This window comes from Aedes aegypti, chromosome 1 (genome assembly GCF_002204515.2).
Source record: "Aedes aegypti strain LVP_AGWG chromosome 1, AaegL5.0 Primary Assembly, whole genome shotgun sequence".
Classification (NCBI taxonomy): domain Eukaryota; kingdom Metazoa; phylum Arthropoda; class Insecta; order Diptera; family Culicidae; genus Aedes; species Aedes aegypti.
In genome coordinates, this window is record NC_035107.1 from 146,475,013 (window position 1) to 146,499,575 (window position 24,563).

The window sequence follows — 24,563 nt, forward strand, 5'->3', positions numbered from 1 at the left end:
AAATCCAAAATTTAGGCGATAATATGTAGTTTTTCTGTAATGAATTTGCTAGTAGAATTCAATGGAATATACTGCACTTTAAAATTTTACTTAGAGAACTACACAAAAACGTATTCCCAGAGCTCGTTTGTTAATCAACATTGACGGAAATATTGCTAAAAAGATTTGCGAACTAGGCGAAACTGACAAAATGTACACAATTTAAGAAACTATGGCGTCAAAATTGTAGCTTGATTGTCTATTAACTGCACTTGAACTTTTCTCCTATCGATAATTTAACTATTCAAAAAACGCAAATTACTAGAAGACGAAACTTCACCTCATGCAAAACCACACACTGTATTGATTACGCCTGTGTTTTTGTTTATCAAAGAGATGGGCGCATCTGAAATCGAAATCAAAACACGGCGAGAGTAAACGGCGACACTGCAAACAAAAAATAAACAAGGCATACACGGTGGGCTTAATTGAAACAAGAATGTAAACACGGCGCAAAAGTAAAAGGCGACACTGAAAATAATATCGATTACAGGCTCATAACATTGGACGATACTGGCATTCTCGAGTACGTTTTAAGCGAAACCTTTAAAGTTTTATTGAGTACGAAATAGCTAGGAAAATTGAAGGAGATGTGTGTGGTATTGATGAGGATTTTGAAACTAGGTTTATGAAATGTGTATTGAAGTGAAAAGGTTAAAGTTTGAGTATATTTTCTCCAATTGGGATTAGAAATTGCACATGAAAATTTCATTGATTGTTTTCTCATTGTTATTGATTTGTCAGATAGGCTCTTATCGCGAATCCCTCTCGATTGAGTGTAATCAAAAATTTCATATTCTGCTCAAACATGTTCACTAGACCTGTTCATATTTTAAAAAATGTCTGGAAATCTACCGGTCAAGCAGTATTCGAAATTCTCATGCCAAGAACAATGTCTGGTCAAATTTTCAGCTTATTTGATAAAGATTTCAGTATGCTTCAAGTTGAAAATGTGTTTTTGGACTTATTTCAAGATTTAATAAATCATAACCAGCATATGGAAAATCAAAACCACTTGCTATTACCACTATTTGAAAACTAATTTTATTCTGTTAAAGTTTGTCGAACACACTAATAAGATTAAATTGAGTTTTAACATTGTTTGATCCAAATTTGTACTCCGCAGTACCCAGAAATTACAGTTTTCTCAATATACATGGTATATAAAACACCCATTGGCATTATTTTTTCAGGCCCTAGTCAACGGGAATCAAACATAATACATTTATGAATTCATGGACAATCAACAGATTGCATGTTGCTTAAGGCAATAAATTACAATAAATGCCCTAAGATCGAGCACCGCATCGCATCCTGATGATAGTTAAATCATGCATGACACATGTACCGGAAACGAATGAATTGAACAAGTTAGCATTGCTTTTTCTTTCCGAGTGATGATTGTTTTGATCGCATTTCACTGATCATTTAGAACGATTTGAAAACAATCATCATCATCGACTGAGAAACGGCAGTGCTAACGTGATCATTTTTTGTATTCTTCGAAGCTCACGGTGGTGCTCTTGGCTCACCCACAGTGGATTTACAAATGTGCTTCATAAAAACCTATTTTTTACAATTTATTTTCGTAAGATAAATGGTAACTTTGAACGGGATTGACTTTAAGATATGCATTGTCATCATGTCTGGAAATTGAAAATCCGAATTTTTCATGCAGGCACGCTGTTCAGTGAAAACACTTCCCGAAAAAAGAGATTTTCAAGAACCTCGAGATACAAACCTCAACCAAACTATGTAAAAACTTGCTCCAATCATAAAATTGTCTTCAGCAAAAGTTCGTAGAATTGGATAAACTATTATGTAGAGGTATTTCCGATAAATTTTGATGTTTAGTTCGGCAGTTATGATTTTTTAAAGCTTGAAAATAGCCCAAAAACACATAATTGATTTGAAGCACAACTAAATTTACTCTAAATTGAGTGAAATGTTGGCTAGAAGTTCATTTCTCAATGAAAAATCAAAGTATAGGTTGACTGGGGAGTTTCCAGACATATTTGAATATATGAATATGTCTAATGTTCACGTGACTTCTAAAAGATATTGCTTGTCGAAAAAAAATCACGTCAAGACCGTTTAAATTTCAGACGAACAAAATCAGGTTAAAAACAATGTTGAGTGTAGCAAACTATTTTCTACTCAAACACATTCACTTGATTTCTACAAGTAGATTTATGTCGAGAAAACTACATATCATAGTCTTCAATTTTGATCTTCGGGATGAACCAGCCTCGGGCTGAATTTCCCCTTAATAAAGAGTCAATCAATCAATCAATTCAATTTTGATTTACAGATAAAAAAGCTCAGGAATTACGTTTTTGTGTGGTTTTCTGGGTAAAATAATTTTTGAGTGTTATCGGAAATTAATTTTATTCTAAAACATGTGCACATGACTTTCACAATCAATTCCATGTCGAAAAAACTTTATGGCATCGATTTGAATTATGAGTTACAAGCAAACGGGGCTAAAAAATAGGGTTTTTCATAATAATTTAGTTAAAAGAAATTTTGAGTGTACCGTAATCCGGGGTATCATTGATCAGCGGGGTAACATTGATCGGAATGGCTCATATCGTAATACGTTGGTATCATCATCTATTGATGAAACATTTCCAAAGCATGAATGTTGCTTCCCTTTCTTATATTCATAAGCTATTGAAAACTAAGATTTTTGCAAAAATTGCGTTAATTGTATGCGTAAATTTGTCAAATTTGCGAAACAATGATTTCAATGGTTAAGGATGACACTATCGAAGATTCGTGTCTCACATAAGTTCTGCAAGCGATATGAGCAAGGAAAATGCAGTTATCACTAAAAATGGCATCGCCAAAAACGATTCCGCTGTTAAAACTTTTATAAGTATGTTTAATTAGGCAACATTACCGAATTACTGTTAGGAATGTATAATTCGCCTTGGAAATTGCCTACTTTTAGGCGTATTCCGCTGTTCGAGGTGCTTTTAATTTTAAAATAACTCAAAAAGTAAATGAGATGTAAGCGTTTGGACTTCATATTTGGCTTCAGGGGCCTTGATTTTAGTAAGTAACGACATTTTCAATATTATCGAACGTTGTTTACATTGATGATCAATGTTACCCCATATCAGCTAAATGAAAAAATCACATAAAACATTTTTTTAAACATGCTTAAATCTTTCAAAAAACAAAATACAGTATATAATCACGAGCAATGGGTGGCAGTACTTGTTTTAAAAATATAAAACTCACAACATTTGCATTTTTGAATGAAATATTTAAGAAATATCCTTAAAACTGATCAATGTTACCCCGGATTACGGTAATCAAAAATTTCAATTTCCACTCAAACATGTTCACTATACTCAATCAAGCAAATTAATGTCAAAAAAACTACATGTCATCGCTTTAAATTTCGTTTAATTGACGAATTAGTAGAAACAAAGCCTTTTTCAAAAAACTAGGGAGTGCCTTTTGCTTAAGTAACGATTCAAATATGACGTTCATCGTTTTTCGAGATTTCTAGAAAGATCCACCCCCCTCCCTCCCTCTGTCACGCTTTTTCCTATACCTTATACACGTACTGTCACACTTTTGTAGACCCCCCCTCCCTCAAATGATGGACGTCATTTTTGAATGACCCCTAATAACTTTGTGTAGTCGCATCTATTTAAAAAACCCAAAGATGAACATCAATCTTGAAAAGCCCCCGGTTCCATTGCAGAATTTTTTTTTGAAAATCCTTTCGAAAACGACAGAGATATGCACTTCCAACTTTTTTTGGACCCTTGGTATTTATTTGGCGTAAGTTTTCACCCCCTTGGTAGAAGAAGAGTTAAATGTGACGTGGGGACTGTATAAGCGTAGATTATTTTTCATATTATTACTATATTAGTACTTCCATCAGGACGTACTTTAAACGTTTAAAATCCACTCACATTAGACCCTTTGAAATTTAAAATATTTTACTCAAAAAATATCGACGAAAAATGGTTTTATTGCTGTCTGCAAAATTTTTACTCAAATAAACTTGATATTTTCCGGCTTTCGAAGAACAAGCCTTTTTTCATAAAAAATATAGATTGTCGAATTTTCCAATCAATTTCATAATTTTATTATCACAACATTGTACAATATTAGTCGAACGGAAAACCAATTGCGATTTCATTGATAAATTAAAAAGATGTAGCATGCACAAGGTATCCACTTTATGAAATGAAAAATCCTTATAAGGGCACAATTTATTACTTATGACGACAAAACTTAACGTTTGCTTAAGGTCGTCTTAAAAGGTCTCTCAGGTTACTATAAGTCACCGGAAAAATCAAAAATTGAATAAATAATTTACTTGAATTTTTCCCAATCCAAGCAAACTTTCTACAATGTAGCGTATACACTATTTAAGTCATTAAAAAAGTTAATGTTGGATGAACTAGATGAAACGATTTGTTTCTGGTATGAAAAACACAAATCTCTTCCACTCTAACCCCTTTGATCGTAAATGCGCCAATATCACACCTCAATTAAATTATTAGCCGTTCATTCTACTCTGGGTTGCAAGATTCACCGATTTACTTGATTGGAATCCCAACCAAGTGAGAACAATCATCTGATTATATCATTGCAACCACATGCACGAACAACCACTATCATGTGCATCGCGGTCAGCTCATTCACTGCTTCATAATTATAGCACTGTCTGTCTGTCTATCTTACTCAAAATAATTGATTTGAACCATACCCAACAGATTATTATTGAAATTATAAGGTGACAGAAAAGAAATCCCCAAAGGAAAAATGGGAAAAATGACGGGTAATTCAGCCGAGTTACCCTCTCTTGGTTCTTGAGAGGGGGTTTCAGTTAAAACTTCCCAACTTATTGGGGAGATGTGGATTGTAGAACATTTTATCACACTACATGCAACCTTCGCAATTATTTTTTATTGTCCTGTAGGTTAAGATACTTTAGGGCATCTCAACTGGATTAAGTTGCACTAGGCAATTTTGGGTAGTTTCTAATAGTTTAGTTCAAGGTATCTAGAAGGAAAAAATCTTGGTTTAGTTGAAGGAAATAACTTCTTTTGAGATTGATGATTATTTATTGAATGTCAGTCTTTTTACAAATTCAGTCATGTCTACCATAAGTCACCACCTTCATTGATTATATTGATTAAATTTTTTTATTAATTGCTTTATTAGTATCATTCCAAACATTACATTCATTTCTTATATCTAGGTGTTCTTTGTTATTAGACAACTATCATCCTAATTTGGTAAAACAAATTTAAGATTGTATGAACATTTTGTTAACAACATATTACATTTCATTTGCCGTAGCAGTTCAGATTTTTACAGGTGAGTTGATTTCACCTGCTTATAAGAGAAAAAAACACGTTTTCAATTTACTTAACTTAACCTAAATATATAACACATTAATCGTGGCAATAGAAGATTGTAACGATTTTGGCCTGAAATTATTAATTATTTTATTTGATATTTGTTCCAATGTTTCAACCTTGGATATTCTATGTAACTCATTGGTACTATACCAGGGAGGAAGCCTCAGAATAATTTTCAAAATTTTATTTTGAGTTCTCTGCAGAGCTAGTCCATATTGGTACAGCATACAACATCCTTAGCGCATTCGTGACAAAGACGCCTCTGAACCTACGGAACAACCAACAAAAATCTTCTGCGGTACCAGCCAGTCAGCAAGCAACGTACTGGAAGCTAGATCTGACGAAAACTTCTGGGTGTATTTAACTAAAATATCACCTGAAGTCTCGGAGAACGACGTGCTCAATCTAGCTAAGGAGCGCTTGCAGACTAAAGATGTGGTAGTTCGATCCCTGGTTCCTAGAGGTTAGCCGCTATCAATGCTGTCGTTTGTGTCCTTTAAGGTAGGGGTCCACAACGATTACAAATCGAAAGCAATGGATCCAGCAACATGGCCCAAGGGAATACAGTTTCGTGAGTTTGTTGACAACGATTCCAATGCTAGACATTTTTGGAAACCTCCGCAACGCATAGATCCAGGAGCAACCTCTTCGATCCAATCACAGCAACTGTCGAGTCATCCAGTCCAAGAGCCACTTCCAATGTAGATGAATCGCGCAGCCTAGTACCCCTCCAACTTCTCTTCAACCTTCCTGACGGTCTACTATCAAAATTTTAGAGACATCCGAACAAATCCGCAAGAACTACTCTTGAATTTATGCTCTTGTGACTATGACATCGTAGTACTCACCAAAACTTGGCTACGTTCGGATATTTTTAATGACCTCAAGCTACAACGTATTTCGATGTGATCGGTGCTCGGCTACTAGTAGCCTTCAACGTGGTGGAGGAGTGCTAATTGCAGTTAAGGCGGAACTGAATTGCAGATCGGTGGAACTAGAAATCTGCGAATCCCTCGATCAAGCCGTCGTTCAGATCAAGCTTCAAAAGTTTTGGGATATATCTACGACCAAACTCGCAGCCCGAGCTATATTACTCACATTCCATGGCAGTGCAACAATTATGTGAAAGAAACGCGAGTGCCGACAAGGTAATCGTCATGGGAGACTTCAATATTCCCCAGTTTATCTGGCAGAACGACGAAGATATTGACGGTCTACTCTACTGCCTTGTAATGCTTCATCCGAGCAAGAAATTCCCTTGGTCGAAACAATGGTTGCTTCAGGACTGCGTCAGATCAATTGCCTACGAAACCTGAACGGCCGCCTATTGGACCTTGTTTTTGTTAATGAAGCAAGCAGGGCTGTGCATTTTCGAAAGCATTTTGTGAAACACGAAGGCTTGGTTGCGTCGTCTCGATGGTGACGAACAACTGCGTCGCTTCGTTCTTCTTTCACCACTCATTCGTTTCGTTACCTGATTGAAAGCATCGAACAAGAAAGGTGAAATGAAAGAGTAAGAACTTCGTTTCATTTGATTTCATTTAAATCTATCAAAATGTTTCAAATTGAATTTTACCTATTTTTTGCAATAGTGATGTATATAACTTGTTAGGTAATAAATTAAGATAGGGAAAATATGCGAGCCACCAAGTCGTTCATTTGAATTAATCAGCTCCTAAAGTTAGAGACTTCCGATTGAAAGACCAGCTCGCTGCGGTGAGGCTCTGATAGATGACGCGCGACGCACAAGCAGCACGAAAGAAATGAAAAACTACGCTTGCTGCGATGAAAGGAAATGTTTGTCGGATTGAAACGAAGTAGGGTTTCAATCGAAAGAGAAGCTTGAGTCAGTCAGTTGGGGACTGAAAATGCTTTCAATGAATTGAAAATGGACGGCCCTGGAAGCAAGGGACATTGAGGTAATCGAACCACCGTCACCGCTCCTCAAAATTCATTATCACCATAAGCCGCTGGTTCTTCGTATGGACTTGAACGATGTTTGTATGCAGTTAGCCGAGGATTCGAGCCAACAGCGTGACTTCGATTTTCAACGCTGTGATTTTGCGGAGTTGAACGATGCTATTTCAGCCATTGACTGGGAGGTAACAATATACGTCTTATCGAAACCAGTTATAATGAGTGTCAAACTGCAGCATTTCGAAGCTACGTCGCTCGTTTGGAGACGACCGCTAAGCACGATCCTAAAGCCTTTTGGAATTTTATTCGAAATCGCTAACACTCAACTCGATTTCCTGCTGAAACGACTTACAAAAAAACTATCGCTAGCTGCCCTGAAGATGTTGCTAATATGTTTGCCGACTGCTTTAAGAACGTGTACATTTCGAATCCACCAACGTTTTCATCGGAAAACCTCAGAAATTGCCCGACTTATGATCTGAATCTCGCGCCCTTCGATATTTCGCGGCAAGATGTATATTCAGCTTTGAAAAATCTGGACGTAACCAAACGCGCTGGTACTGACAATTTGCCGCCGTTAGTCTTAAAAGAATGTGCAGAATCGCAGCAAATGCCGCTGGATATTATCTATAATAAGTCGCTTGGTAATAGCACTTTTCCGTCGATATGGAAGAAAGCCTCAATCACTCCTATCTTCAAAGCTGGTCCTTCTCATGCTGTCGAAACCTACCGTGGCGTTTCAATTTTATGCTCCATAGCTAAAGTTTTGAAAGATTATTTTACAATGTTCTCTACGCTGCATCTACCCCAATAATTCCGGAACTCCAGCACGGCTTTGTCAAAAAGCGATCAACGAAAACTAATTTTATGGTGTTCACTAACTTCCTATCGACAGAAATCGAAAAAAGGAGCCAAGTAGATGCTATATACTTTGATTTCTCCAAAGCGTTCGACAAAGTACCACACGAACTAGCAATATCGAAGCTAAGACACTTGGGCTTTCCGGATTGGATAACTGAGTGGTTGCGATCGTATCTGACGCAACGCGAAGCATTCGTCAACATCAATGGCACACACTCTAGCGTTTTCTATATTGCTTCTGGTGTCCCTCAGGGGAGCGATCTGGGGCCACTGATTTTCATATTGTTTATAAACGACCTGTGCATCCGATTGAAATCGGGAAAGTTGTTCTACGCTGACGATTTGAAAATATAGCATCTCATCTGGACTGCTGTGCGTTACAAGCAGATATAAAGGAACTCGAGCTGTTGTGCGTGGAAAACGGCATAGAGTTGAACATCAAAAAGTATCGTATTTTCCCGCCGATAATCGTGCATCGAATTTGGATATTCGATCGGATCAGAACCATTGGAGAGTCAATCCGAGACTTATGCGTTATTCTGGACAGTAAATTGCGGTTTAATGAACACATCAATGATACAACAGCGAAGGCGTTTGCAGCCTTAGGATTTGTTCGACGAAATGCTAGCTGCTTCAAGGACATCTATGCTCTCAAGGCATTATATTGCTCGCTTGTTCGTAGTACTTTGGAGTATGCTGTATGTGTGTGATCTCCACATCATACTACCAACATTATCCGGATTGAAAAGGTCCAGCGTAGCTTCATCCGCTTCGCCCTTCAGCAGCTGCCATGGTCGGATCCATTTAACTTGCCTGATTACACGTCACGCTGCAGAATCATTGCTTTGCAAACACTTTCTTCGAGACGCAGTAACCTACAAAGTCTTTTTATATTTGACATGATCGGAGGAAATCTTGACTGTCCATCGCTCCTGCAAAGTGTTTCGTTCTAGGCACCAAACCGACATCTGAGACAACGTGATTTGCTGCTCATCAGACGGCATAGAACTTCCTATGGCTTCAACAATCCGTTATGTATATGTCCTCTTTTTTTTTAATTTCTTTATTAGTATCATTCCAAATATTACATTCATTTCTTATATCTAGGTGTTCTATGTTATTAGAAAACACTATCATCCTAATTTGGTAAAACAAATTTAAGATTTTATTAACATTTTGTAAACAACATATTACATTTCATTTGCCGTAGCAGTTCAGATTTTTTACAGGTGAGTTATTTTCACCTGCTTATAAGAGAAAAAAAAACGTTTTTAATTTACTTAACCTAACTTAACCTAAATATATAACGCATTAATCGTGGCAATAGAAGATTGCAACGATTTTTGCCTGGAATTATTTATTATTTTATTTGACATTTGTTCCAATGTTTCAACATTGGATATTCTATGTAACTCATTGGTACTATACCAGGGAGGAAGCCTCAGAATAATTTTCAAAATTTTATTTTGAATTCTCTGCAGAGCTTTCTTCCTGGTATTACAACAGCTAGTCCATATTGGTACAGCATACAACATGGCTGGCCTGAAAATTTGTTTGAATATCAAAAGTTTGTTCTTGAGACAAAGTTTTGATTTTCTATTAATAAGGGGATAGAAACATTTTACATATTTGTTACATTTGGCTTGAATGCCCTCAATGTGATTTTTGAAAGTTAAATTCTTATCTAGCATGAGCCCTAGATACTTAATTTCATCTGACCAATTTATTGGAACCCCTCTCATCGTGACAACATGTCTACTTGAAGGTTTCAAATGAAGAGCTTTTGGTTTATGTGGGAATATTATTAGATGAGTTTTGGAAGTATTAGGAGAAATCTTCCATTTCTGCAAGTATGAAGTAAAAATATCCAAACTTTTTTGCAATCGACTACAGATGACACGCAGGTTTCGCCTTTGGCGGAGAGGCCTGTGTCATCCGCAAACAAGGATTTTTGACATCCCTGAGGTAACTCAGGTAAGTTAGATGTGAAAATATTGTATAATATTGGTCCCAAAATGCTGCCTTGAGGAACACCAGCTCTTACAGGTAGTCTTTCAGACCTGGAGTTCTGATAATTAACCTGAAGTGTACGATTTGACATATAACTTTGAATTATTCTAACAATATATGTTGGAAAATTAAAGTTTTTTTAATTTTACGATCAAACCATCATGCCAAACACTGCCGAATGCTTTGTCTATGTCTAGAAGAGCAATACCAGTAGAGTAGCCTTCAGATTTGTTGGAACGGATCAAATTTGTTACACGTAAAAGTTGATGACTGGTCGAATGTCCATGGCGGAATCCGAACTGTTCATTGGCAAAAATTGAATTTTCGTTAATGTGGGCCATCATTCTGTTCAAAATAACCTTTTTAAAAAGTTTACTGATGGAGGAAAGCAAACTGATTGGACGATAGCTAGAAGCTTCTGCAGGATTTTTGTCTGGTTTTAAAATTGGAACAACCTTAGCATTTTTCCATTTGTCAGGAAAATATGCTAATTGAAAACATTTGTTGAATATATCAACTAAAAATGATAAGCTACTTTCTGGAAGTTTCTTGATGAGGATGTAGAAAATTCCATCATCGCCAGGAGCTTTCATATTTTTGATTTTTTTAATAATAGTTCTCACTTCTTCCAAATCAGTCTACCAGGAATTTTCGAAAATGTTCTCTTGATTGAGAATATTTTCGAAGTCCTGAGTAACTTGATTTTCAATTGGACTAGTAAGTCCTAAATGAAAATTGTGCGCGCTTCCAAACTGCATAGAAAGTGTTTATGCTTTCTCGCAATTAGTTAGTAATAATTAGTTTTCCTCTTTCAATGCCGGTATTGGCTTCTGAGGTGTTTTTAAAAATTTTAGATAAAAGGCTTAGAGCCAGAATTCAATTGAGAAATCTTATTTTCAAAATTTTTGTTTCTAAATTGTGCAAAAAGTTTCTTGATTTCTTTCTGCAAATCCTGCCATATAATTTTCATAGAAGGATCACAAGTGCGTTGAAATTGCCTTCCCCTCACGTTTTTAAGACGGATCAATTGAGCTTAAGATCGTCGTCTTTCATCGCGGATTCAAATTTTACTTCACATTTTGGAATTGGCTTCAACAACGGGATTTGTTTAAGTTTCAAGAGCATTGTCAATATCAAGTTTTGTTTGTAAATAAATGTTAACATCAATATTAGAGTCAATATACGTTTCATATATATTCCAGTCGACTCGAAAATAAATGATAGTTGAGCTGATAGGATTGAGAATCGCTTCGTGTGATATTTGAAATGTAACAAGAACATGCTCAGAATCATAATCAGCTTCTTCTTCTTCTTCTTCTTCTTTCTGGCGTTACGTCCCAACTGGGACAAAGCCTGCTTCTAAGATTAGTGTTTTTATGAGCACTTCCACAGTTATTAACTGAGAGCTTTCTTTGCCGATTGACCATTTTTGCATGTGTATATCGTGTGGCAGGTACGATGATACTCTATACCCTGGGAATCGAGAAAATGTCCTTTACGAAAAGATCCTCGACCAGTGGGATTCGAACCCACGACCCTTAGCATGGTCATGCTGAATAGCTGCGCGTTTACCGCTACGGATATCTGGGCCCCTCAATCATAATCAGCATGAGTGACTAATTGGCTACAAAGATGACTAAAGTCGATTAAGACCAAATCAATCGTAAAAGGGTTTCTAGAAAAACGTATAGCTCTCATCAAATAAAACTCTGCCGTTAGAATTACTTTGTGAATTATTCCATGATTGATGTTTGGCATTAAAATCACCAATAACAAAAAAATTGACTTAGGGCAAACGCTCCCTTAGTGGAGGTAGCTCCAATAGTGGAGGTAGTGTGTTTTGGCATGTTTCACGCTAATAAATGATTATGTGATATTTTTGTATTATGTACGATGCGAAAATGATACAAGTAATCGAATAATATTCATGAAATTTAACCGTAAAACTATTTAAAACAATTATTTTGCTTAATTTTTTTGCTCCTTTGCACCTATAGTGGTGCATCAGTACCCATAGTGGAGGGTCTCATAAGAAATCAATGGTTTGCGCCACTAAAGGAACCATCCTTAAAATATACCTCCACTAAAGGAACAGTGTTCCTATTATTGGTGCAAGGCTTTTTGCAGGCAAATTTCAAATGAATCGTGAATTTTATACATTTGAATGATAGAAGGATTTGAGATCTATCGAATGATACGTTAAAATCATATATTTCATGATCTTAACACCGTGTTTTAGCAGTTTTCTCTTAGGTGCACCACTAATGGTACACTTGCCCTATTGCGAGTCAATTTTCGCAAGTTAGTTTGGAGCAATTTGAATTGCTACTCAGAGCATTGGAAAAGGCAAATAGGCATCTATGAAGGTATATTTACCAATTTGGGTTTCAACAGAAACAAATTGTGGGCTTCATAGCCGTGCGGTTAGTGTCACCGAGGCATTTAGCCGCATCGTGCTAAGGAGTGTGGGTTCGATTCCCGTCTCAGGCCGTAAAATTTTTCGAGAGGAATGTTTTCCGACTGTGCCACTGGGCGTTGCATGCTAGTCCGTTGTCTAGTGTGGTGCTTCCTTCAAAGGGCAAATAGCCCACTGGAAGCATTAACGTGTAGTGTCTTTTAAAAAAAAATAAAGGATCAAAAACATATGAATGATAATTGAAACTGCCCTACATGCTCCATCCAGTCGATCGTAAACAAAAAAGTTTAACAAATATGTAAAATGTCTCTATCCCCTTATTAACAGAAAATCCAAACTGTCTTAAGAACAAGCTTTTGATATTCAAATATATTTTCAGGCCAGCCATGTTGTATGCCGTACCAATATGGATTAGCTGTTGTAATACCAGGAAAAAAGCTTTGCAGAGAATTCAAAATAAAATTTTAAAAATGATTTTGAAGCTTCCTCCCTGGTATACCGTGACATGGTCTATTACCATGAGGTTAAAAAAACTCAAGTTTCAATCGATCAGATAAAAATAACGTGTGATTATTTTCAAGACTTTCATGTTTATATAATAGACCGTTTTATATACTTTGCATAAAAAATATGATTTGAATTATTTTGAAAATTTTAACCATAGTTACAGTTGATGTTGTTAAACATACCAGTGTTCCAAATACCGTCCAAAGCGCATCAAAAATAAAACTTTTATATCAAACAACGTATTGAGATTTCAATGATTGATTCGGGAAATAAAATATATATTTCACTTCGCCATTTTGAAATTATAACTGAAACACGGTATTTGGAACACATAAGCAACCGTGCCCTAATACCGTGTGTTGGCACCAGGAGATTACATTCTAACATTATTTTTGTTTGTTTGTGTGTGCAAAATTAGTTCTAGTTTGTCATGGCTTTCTAAATACTAATTAATGTGTTAACGTTTGTGACAATCATTTAGAAAAAATAATAATATAATATGGTAGAAATCCACATAATTCCCAAATACACGGTATCAGGCAACACACGGAATTAGAGCAGGTCACGGTAGTACCAATGAGTAACATAGAATATCGAATGAATGTTGAAACATTGGAACAAATGTCAAAAAAAAATTAATAATTTCAGGCAAAAATCGTTACAATCTTCTATTGCCACGATTAATGCGTTATATATTTAGGTTAAGTTAGGTTGAGTAACTTGAAAACGTTTTTTATTCTCATTTAAGCAGGTGAAATCAACTCACCTGTAAAAAATCTGAAGTGCTACGGCAAATTAAATGTAATATGTATGTTGTTAACACAATGGTAATTAAATCTTAAATTTGTTTTACGAAATTACGATGACAGTGTTGTCTAATAACACAGAACACCTAGATATTGCTGTGTGCGTTTGGAATGCAAATATAAAATTCGGGGACACAAAACGCGGTAAGATTTTTCACAAGGAAGGCGAAGTCAAAGTTTTATTTTCTTTTCTAGGTTGGCGGTGATAGGGATCATGATTGCTAAGTATCCTTTGATTGCTTTGTGTTACTTTTTAAGTCTATGGTGTTACGCATTTGAAGCCTAGTTAGCCAAGGTTTGCACGTCAAACGCAAAAAGCAATATAAGAAATGAATGTAATGTTTAGGAATAATACTGAAATAAAAAAATAAAAAATAGATTTAAAAAAAAACATTAATCATTTCACCCTTGGAAAGAAGCGCGCATTCCAAAGAATCGTCCTTTCTTCCATTCTTGCCACGTTTAATGACAGTTTTAGGCCCCATTTTATAAGTCGAGTCGATCGAAAACGACTTGACTGGAGTAACTGTCGACCAAAAACTTCGCTCGATTTGGCTCTGTCACTCGAGTTTATCGACAGTTGTCACTCTATGGACTGGATTACTATGGGGCTCTGCACAAAAATCTTTCTCTCTCTTTCACCCCTTCACAAAATTTGTAAACAACAAGGCCAGTAAACGTCAAAATCCCATGCAAAATCAAAACAGTGCAGAGCCCCATGGGAGTCGACGGGTGACATCTGAAATATGCATGCTTACTTTGATCGACAATGACTTCAGACGAGTCACGTGAATTCGCTCGAATTACAAAATAGACCCCTTAGGGATCAAAATGACTCGACTGGAGTCACTGTCGACCGAAAAATTTGCTCTACTCAGCTCTATCACTCGAGTTTTTCAACAGTTGTCACTCTATGTGACCGGATTACTATGGGAGTCGACGGGTGACATCTGAAATATGCATGCTTGCTTTGATCGACAATGAATACAGACGAGTCACATGAATCTGCTCGATTTACAAAATAGGCCCCTAAATCTCACTTTTTTGGAAGGAAGTGTTAATTTCGAGATTCACCCTACCTTTTGTTCGTGGTTGCGCCCATGTTTAGTGAATGAACGAAAGAAGACGTGACCGTCTGAGAGATTTTTTCCAAGATAGTGTCTAAGAAGGATTACCAGCGTTAGCTTTCGCAAACGGTTCCTATGAATAATCGACGGTACGGGTCCAAACAAGGATCGTAAAGGGATCAATAGTAGAAAAGTAGCACTGAAAAGTACTGTTTTATTGCTTTAGGTAGTGTTCAAAAACTTCCGAGAACAGAAAGAATTTGTGTACGCACAGCACGAGGGTAGGACGCACACTGCTGTTGCAAAATTCGAGCATTCCAATTCAAAATTTTCAAAAATTTGTTTGGATCCATTAGAGAAACGTAATCTTATAATAATGTTATTAGTCTATTATACACCAAGTTGGACTGTGTCACACATAGTGGTGGTTATGATGATAGGGCCCTAACGCCCTGTCCCAATTTTAGTGCCAAACGCTTAAGTTTAGGCCAAGAACACACTCAATTTTTTAATGTTTTCCGATAGTTTAAGTCCAAAAAGATTTTTTTAGATTTTGTCACACACCTTGGCTTAAATTTAAATTTTGAGTGTATTTTGTTTTCCTTGTCCTTTCCGAAATGTCAGATAGGAACAACCCTATAGTGTTAAAACTGAAACCTCTGGTGGTGTTTTCGTCGACTAAACGAACGTCAAACATGATCAAACATGGTTCATTTATGGACCAAATTTTTAAATGCGCTAAATTAATTATATTTATATTAATTTATTTATTAAATCATGAACATATACACAGAACTTGCACTCCTTGACGAAATGCTACCGCAAATCGGATGACAATCTTAGGGTCAGATTTCCAGTGAATGAATCCCACCTTAAAAACTTCCTTCAAAAGCGAGATGAAATTCAATAGATAACTGGGAAAATCAAGGGGCCCAGATAGCCGTAGCGGTAGACGCGCAGCTATTCAGCAAGATCAAGCTGAGGGTCGTGGGTTCGAATCCCACCGGTCGAGGAACTTTTCGCGTTGGAAATTTTCTCGACTTCCCAGGGCATAAAATATTATCGTACCTGCCACACGATATATGCATGCAAAAAAATGGTCTTTGGCATAGTAAGTTGAGAAGCAGGCTCTGTCCCAGTGGAGACGTAACGCCAGAAAGAAGAAGAACTGGGAAAATCAATTACTGGATAATAGATTTAATTTATATATAAAGCCTCGTATGTTTCGAAAATGTCTTCAGATCGAACAATGATTTATAGAAATGTTTTAAGGTGAAGGTGAATCGAAGCCAAAGTTCAAATTTTCAAGAGCACGGATCTGGAGAACCAAACACCCGATTGAGCTGAAAATCTAATCGATTGGTCACCACCAGCTAGTGACCAATCGATTGAGTTTTCAGCTTAAGCGGATGATTGGTTCTCCAGATCCGTGCTCTTGATAATTTGAACTTTGGCTTCGATTCATCTTCACCTTAAGCATATTTATATTGATTTCCCGCATAGAAAAACATAGTTTGCTTTACATTCCAAACAAAATGTTTATTTTATCGGTAAAGGTTAGTGTACCACAAATAATTACTTTTTTGTTGAACAATATGGAACTAAAAGTTTATTACTGTACCTATGAAATGATTTCGTACTTCATACCGAACAGTAACAATTTGTTTCAGTGTCCAAATAATGTTGAACAATTTAGGGATGAATGCTCATGAAATACAGTGAAATTGTAACATCACATTTTGCCAAATTGTGTGTGATTATTTTTCCGCTTCAAACTAACACAGGGATATTTCACTATATTTTCCCTTTTGCAACAGTTTGGCAAACAGTTACACGTATTATTGTGTCCAATGTATTTGTGAGCGCGCATCAGTATACAGATGTACAGTGCCGATTCCGATTAAACCATATGATACCTAAACCCAACAGTTTGGCTAATTGTTTTGCATGTCGGTATTTGTAACCGACCCGTACATGCAAATTTTCATCGTATTGCTGCACGGGAAAAAATTCTGTGGTAAAAATTACTATTGTAGCTGACTACGCCCATTCTTGAAACTACCATGGAATTTTAGATCAATTTACTATGTTTACGGTACATCCCACCACATTACTGGTACACTTGACAGAAATAATTTACAACAATCTGATTTCGACAACAGACATGGTAAAATCAAGCGCAATTGCCGGTGCGAGCGCTTAAGGCCGCACGGGGCGTCATCATAATCACCCTATCCATTTCAAGAAGCAAATCCCAAGAACCACTCCATATTTCGATGCGAAAATGTATCACTATGATTCTATATATGTAGTGCACAACCCGATAAATTTTCAGCTTCATCGGTTCCCTAAAACTCGAGATTTGCTTCCACAAAGTTTTGATGATTATTGTTAGAGTGAGACGAAAGATATGGAAAATAACACGGTCTCCCGTGTCCCCTTAAGGTGAAGCGGCGTGTAACTCAAAGAATCATTAGAATCATCATTGATGTAACAGTAGTAGTGTCGCCTTTCCATGTATGTTTTCAAAACAAACAAACAAAAAATATAACATTTGTGTTAAGCATATTTTTATGTAAACACATGGGAAACTTAGTAGATTGACGAGTATTGGAAATCAAAATCAACTGTTCAATCGTACATATCAAAAGAAAACATTACAATTCAATGAAGGGCAATGGAATTTCTCTGTTTTTTATTGGATTTATCGCATATTTTTGTTATGTATCGGTACGGTTTATGTTTGCAAGGGATGACGGTGTTGCCAGGTGATTGGTGACAGATTTTTCTAGCAATTGTTATATGCTTGTTTTCGGAACATTTGCTGCATATTATAAAAACTTATCATTTTGCAAATAGTTTTCCATCATAAGATCACTGATGTAATAAAATTTTAATGATTTTTGTGATCAATCCACATTAAATGCTATGATTTTACAGATAGCAACTCTGACATCACTGCACTCAACGGTCGTGATGATTGTGCACACACGATAGACGCGTCCCGACGCATCGCACTGTGGAGCTTTTCAATTATTTTGGGTGGTCCAAATTTATAAACCCTTGGTATGATTTTATGCTTTGTAGAGATGGTTTCTTTAATTTAAAAAAAAAATGAAAAACAAACAACGTATGAGTTTCAAGTTTCTATCCTTTGCCCAACCTTTCCGCACTGAAAATTAATACAACAGAAAAAAAGTTGGATATTTTAGACTATAAACACAGGCATGTCTCAGTGTGCGGTGGCGGCGTCGATTCGCAACAAGTGAAAACCATCGCCATAATTGTTTTGAGTGATGCGGTTGATAAAACTTTATAAATATTGAAATCCCGGTGGAAATGTGTTCCTTTAAGGAAAGTTAATAAGAGATGTGTTTAGTGGAAGTGTAGTGAACGCAATATGGGATCCAAAACACAAATGCTTGCCGCTGAATTACAATCGAAAAGGTAAGCACCTTCTATTTACAAGTGTAGTTGTGTGAGGCAATGAAATGCGGCATGAAATCGGAGATTTTTTTGAGAATATAAATCTCATGTATATTGTCGCTAAATTGATAATGTTGTATCTGAAAGTGTTGATTAAATATTGAAATACCACCTGAAGCATTTTTCTTCGCATAAATTATCCATTAAATCAGGTGATAAGCAGTTATATTTCATCGATGTTGCAAATACCAATACTATCATAACAATATGTTAATGATTTTGGTAGAAGCCATTTTGTGATGACGCACCAAAAGGCCTTAAGTTAACCCCCTAAAATGGTAGTTTTTACTAGTGATCCTTTATAAGAGAGATACGCGGAAGCTGACATTTCTGTCAAAGTGTGAGCCAATCGAGCAGTGAGAGCTGTCAAAGTGTGAGCCAAACGAACATGCGTTATGTTTGTTTTGAACTTTTCTTTAAAAGTAATGTAATCTGCTTGAAATTATTTCGGTAAAAGTTGTTCGGCATAAAGCAAAAAATATAAAATATTTTCCTTTTTTGATTTTTTTGTCAATGCAATATTTGATTGTTGATTTTTTCTGATGTTTATTAATTTGGAAATGTAGCTCAAAGATCTTTTACGAATCAGAATACATTTTTTAGCAATGAGGAAGTCATGTCCGTATTACAATATTATTCTCGACGCCGAGCAAACTCAGCACTGCTGGTCTGTTGCCAAATCATTCCATTTTACTTCCGCTCATCTCTCATATAAAGGATCACTAGTTTTTACCACACTTTTTTTTTTTGCGTGTGCAAACCGTCGCGCTTTTTTGTTTGTTTTTTTTCTAATCCTGATTTCAACAATTCAGAGTGAGTGAAAATTAAATTTGGTTATGAAACTAGCAAAGAAAACTCTCGTTGCTTCCGTTAAGATCCGTTCCGCATTGTGGCCGATAGTGACATCCCCGCAAGATGATGAAACGGGTTATGCTACATGCAACGGGAAGTGAACTGAAAAATCGAGTGTTTGGAACTGGAATCATGCCGCCGGAAGAAAATAAAAAGTGTTCGGTTCGAATTACACGTTCATGAGAGGCATATCTAAAACATCAGATAACGGAAGTAATGTGGTTCTCCAGACGATGTGTAAGATTTCAAAATACATTTTACATAAATTTGTCTTGATTTTACTAAGTTCCATTATGGGAAGAGGTGGCAATATGATCAAGTCTTGTAGATTTTATAGAATGCTGTGAAAAATCAACAAATATTGGTTTGGTATAATTGTTTAATGAAAATGTGCTAAATAAAAATTGTAACATAATTTTAAAAGTTAATTGTTTTCTTCCAACTACGTTATGGGTCAAGGAAGGATTGAAAAAATACCTCTTTTATTTAAACAAGAACAAATGAAACAAGTGTGTGTGATGTAAATTTACTTAAAATTGGATCTGTAGTCGATCTAATTGAAGTAAGTTTCTTCCACGCGTCATTATTTGTTTCATTATTTCTTATTTAGATCATTTATGACCCGACTAAGGGTACATAACAAAATTATATCAGCATATGTTATGTTATATTCCTGTTTTATTATGTTCTATGGATAACGGAGCCTAACAAAATTATATCATAATATGATATGCATATCATATTCTGTTAAAATTTTATTATATTTTTGTTACAAGCCTCTAGTCGGGCTTCCATAACAGAACAGTGAAACGAAGGGTTGAAATACCGTTTTGATTCATATTACGGACACTTAAAGACTCAGGGAAATATAACCCAGCATAGAGCGTACAAAATAAATCATTCTGTATGATTCCTTAGCGCTATCGAGCGTCGAAAGCCCTTTACTTTCGAACGGTGGGTGAAGAATACGCTTCCGCAACTTCAATAATTTTAAATAAATGAAAATGTGTGGCCTTTTCATGATTCTTATTCCGGACGCTTCCTCACTTTTGCCTCATATTCCGGACACTTTGAATCGAATTCCGGACAGCTCATGATAATCATTAATGGAACAGTCAAATCATCAATCGAAATCGTTAAACCTCCAAATAGACATCTAAGGTAGTTGGGAATTATAAATTTTCAAAGATATTTATGGAAAAAGTTTACTAAAACGAGCCTTGAAATTGAGAACTTTTGAACAGCAAAAATTGAAACATTTCGGGTGAAATATTTCCCATACAAGGTAGAGTGTCCGGAATTTGAAGCTGTCCGTAATATGAATCAAAACGGTACTTCAAATTACCGTAAATCAACAATTACACATACGTTCTTCGCTTTCTTTCAAATTTATAGTTTGCTGCAAACTGTTTGCTTTACAGTGGATTGGACCAAAAATTGACAGTTAATCGACAATTGCACAAATTATGAACGTAAAATTTTGTTCGGGAAAATCGGCGTTTTTGAATGGTTACATAACTTAACCGCCTATTTCCCATATTGTAGTTTGCCCAATCACAATTCAGCAAACTGTTAAAAACGTTCGTGAAAGCGTGAGTTTATTGTTATTTTGTCTGTTATACGAAAACATCCAAATATTGTTGTAAATGGTTGTAAACAGTTTTGCAAACAGTAAGCGTACGGTTCAGAATTATGCGGGTTTATTTCGCACTCAACAATAACCAGCAGCCAAAATAATCACGGATCACTCCAAAACATGCTTCTGGAATCGACTTCCTGAGCCATATTATTTCGAATCTGTGCACTCTTACATGCTTGATTTTCAGGAGATTCTATGATTCTGAAACGAATAAAAATAGCAATTGTTTTATTACGTACTAAAAATGTCTACTAACCACCTCTCTGTCATGTCTACCTATCTCAAGTGATATTAATTATTCTGCCTTTTGGCTTGGTACCTTTTATCTGTTCGTACCTACGGTATTTCTGAGCTATAAGTACTGGCTGCAGTTGGCGCAGAAGGGAGACTTCCCGAACTGTGGACTGATTAACATATTATTTTATTCTTAATTTTCAGGATATAAAACTCTCATCACGAATCAATATTTTTTTCTGTTCTTGCAACATTTATCGAGAAAAACAATTGACAACGAAAACGGTTGCCATGAGATGAACAGCGCACTGTGATCAAACATTGCAGATTGTTTGAACTTGAACACGGCTCACGTGAGCACAAGCTTTGAACAGAACATGTTCAAATGCATCTCTGGTTTAAATACGATATAGCCGTTGTATGAGCGTTAAATAAAAACAAGATTTCATCAAACATCTTAGAATCCGATTGTATTAATCATTTCTCGCGTTCAGTATCATAAGGGCGTAACTGCAATGATCGATTTCTCTTTGGCTAATTACTAGGCCGGGCGACTATTTTCAACTGATATTTTTGATTCAATAGATATTATTCATCATTCTTCGTCATTCTGCACCGTGAAAAGTACCGAAAACTGATTGAATTTTGTTCAGTGATCCAAAGAGAAAATCGACAAAGAGAAATCGATCACTGCAGATACGCCTGTATGATACTCAACGCGAGATTTGATTCAATTGTTGTTCCACTCAACTCACTCGATTTCTTGCAGCACTACAATATTTAAAAATATTAATATCTGTTCAAAAATGAGCTCATGACATTCTGTGTCAGAATAAGCGATAGAATTAAATTTCCAACAGTCCTTTTGAAATAATAAAATATTTCACATTCTTTTCAGCACTACCTCACAATGATCGGGGCGATCGTGTCCATACCGTTCATACTTACTCCGGCACTGTGCATGGAAGATGAAGATCCATCTCGAGGGATAATAATTTCTACAATGATTTTTGTTACCGGTTTAGTGACATACATTCAAGCTACCTGGGGATGTCGTCTTCCAATTGTTCAAGGAGGAACAATTTCCTTTCTAGTACCTACGTTAGCGATCTTGAACCTACCGCAATGGCAATGTCCCGAAAAAGACGTAATCGCTGCCATGAGTCCAGACGATAAAAGTGAACTGTGGCAGATAAGAATGCGAGAACTTTCCGGAGCGATTGCAGTTTCTGCACTATTTCAAGTTTTCATCGGCTACACAGGATTGGTTGGGAAGCTCCTGAAGATTATAACTCCATTAACCATAGTGCCTACCGTATCTCTGGTAGGTTTGACCCTATTCTCGCATGCTAGCGAAACAGCGTCAAAGCATTGGGGAATAGCTGCTGGAACGATCCTGCTGATGACATTATTTTCGCAAGCCATGACCAACGTGCAGGTACCGACTCTAAAATATCGCAAGGGGCACGGCGTGGAGGTTGGCTGGTTTCCATTATTTAAGCTTTTCCCGGTATTGCTAACGATTATAATCATGTGGTCATTGTGTGCGGTGCTCACGGCAACCAATATCTTCCCAGAAGGTCATCCAGCACGCACAGATGTTCGTTTGCGAGTGCTTCAAGATGCGTCGTGGTTCCGCATACCATACCCAGGCCAGTTCGGAGCACCAACAGTTACCTTAGCCGGTGTCTTGGGAATGTTAGCCGGAGTTTTGGCGTGCACCGTGGAATCCATTAGCTACTATCCAACTGTTTCGCAAATGTGTGGCGCTCCTCCACCTCCACTGCACGCCATTAACCGTGGTATTGGAATGGAGGGCATCGGTACAGTATTGGCTGGCTTGTGGGGATCCGGAAACGGAACTAACACATTTGGCGAAAACGTTGGCGCCATCGGCGTTACGAAAGTAGGCAGTAGACGCGTTATCCAATGGGCCGCTCTGATCATGATACTTCAAGGAGTCCTGAATAAATTTGGTGCCGCTTTCATTATGATTCCAGATCCAGTGGTTGGTGGAATATTCTGTGTTATGTTTGGTATGATAGCTGCATTTGGTTTATCTGCCTTACAATACGTAGATCTACGTTCTGCGCGAAACCTGTATATCTTGGGACTATCGATCTTTTTCCCGCTAGTTTTGTGTTTGTGGCTGAAAGATCACCCTGATTTCATTCAAACTGGAAATCAAACATTAGACTCGACGCTATCAGTACTACTTGGAACGAGTATTCTCGTTGGCGGATGTCTTGGATGCATTTTAGACAATCTAATACCAGGGACTCCCGAGGAACGTGGATTGAAAGCATGGAGTAATGAAATGGCACTTAACGTCGATAGCATAGTCAATGACGGAACACGGTCGACATTCGATTTCCCCTATGGAATGCAGTTATTGAGAAGGCAAGAACTATTCAAATTGATATAAATATATAATTTAGCATTTAATGACACTACTTTTTTTACAGCTGGAAATGGACTAGATTCGTGCCTTTCTTACCTACATATAAAATGAAGCTATAGGTCACGACAGTGTTGATAAAAACGCCAAGCCACCTTTTATTTTCAGTTTTATCTGGTTTATTGATTAAATAGAACTCCTTGTTTTCAAATAAAGTGTAATACATGTGAAATATTCTAATGAGCTTTACTGCTTTAAAATAAAGATGAACCAAAGTTACACTTTTTGTCTTTAAGAGCAAAAACCTGGAGAACTAAACCGTCGTTTGCTGAAAAATTTGTCACTCGCTGGTGGTAACCTGAGAGAGACTCGCGAAGAGGAAAAATTTCAACGTCATGTGCAGCCCAGATTCCCCTCTCACGAAACGTCAAATGCAGCCCACCGTTTTTATGGCTGAAAAAGTGAAAAGTATTGTGTTCAAAGTAAATTGTTATTGAAACCCTCAGTCAGCGGAGCAGTTTTTTCCAAAGTTTCTGATAAATTTAAGTTGAAGATTAATTATTTCTAATGTGTGGTACGTTTGCTAGCATGAAATTTCACTCAAACGGCTATTTATGATTCGATGTGATGCAAACTGAATCGTTTTTTGCTGGGAGGTTCATGTGAGGATTTGAACGGCTTGCGCATAATTGGTATAAACACAAAGTAGAATAAAAAAAAAACTCAGCAATCACAGAAAAAGAAGACCGTCTTCGCGAGTCTCGTCTCAGGTGGTAACCAATCGATCAAGTTACTAATAGAGCTACCACTGCCTAACACTGGTTGTTGGGGGAAACTTTTGGGGATCTTAACGAGCACGGAACACCACGGTGTGGGATGTAATTCAGAGCTGTAAGCTATGTATTTAATTAGTATAGTTCATTTCAATCTTATATAAA

The 24,563-nt window shown here is 36.7% G+C and overlaps 1 protein-coding gene across 1 annotated transcript in view; it reads left to right on the forward strand.

The window, feature by feature from the left end:
• LOC23687387 (solute carrier family 23 member 2) overlaps positions 1 to 23,906 on the forward strand; it is a 57,367-nt gene extending 33,461 nt beyond the window's left edge. The window contains exons 3-4 of the mRNA XM_021850238.1: positions 22,126 to 23,627; positions 23,693 to 23,906. Coding sequence (XP_021705930.1) covers positions 22,126 to 23,627; positions 23,693 to 23,747 — 1,557 coding nt within the window. The 3' untranslated portion in view covers positions 23,748 to 23,906. The remainder of the gene's footprint in view (positions 1 to 22,125; positions 23,628 to 23,692) is intronic.
• The last annotated feature ends 657 nt before the right edge of the window (positions 23,907 to 24,563 follow it).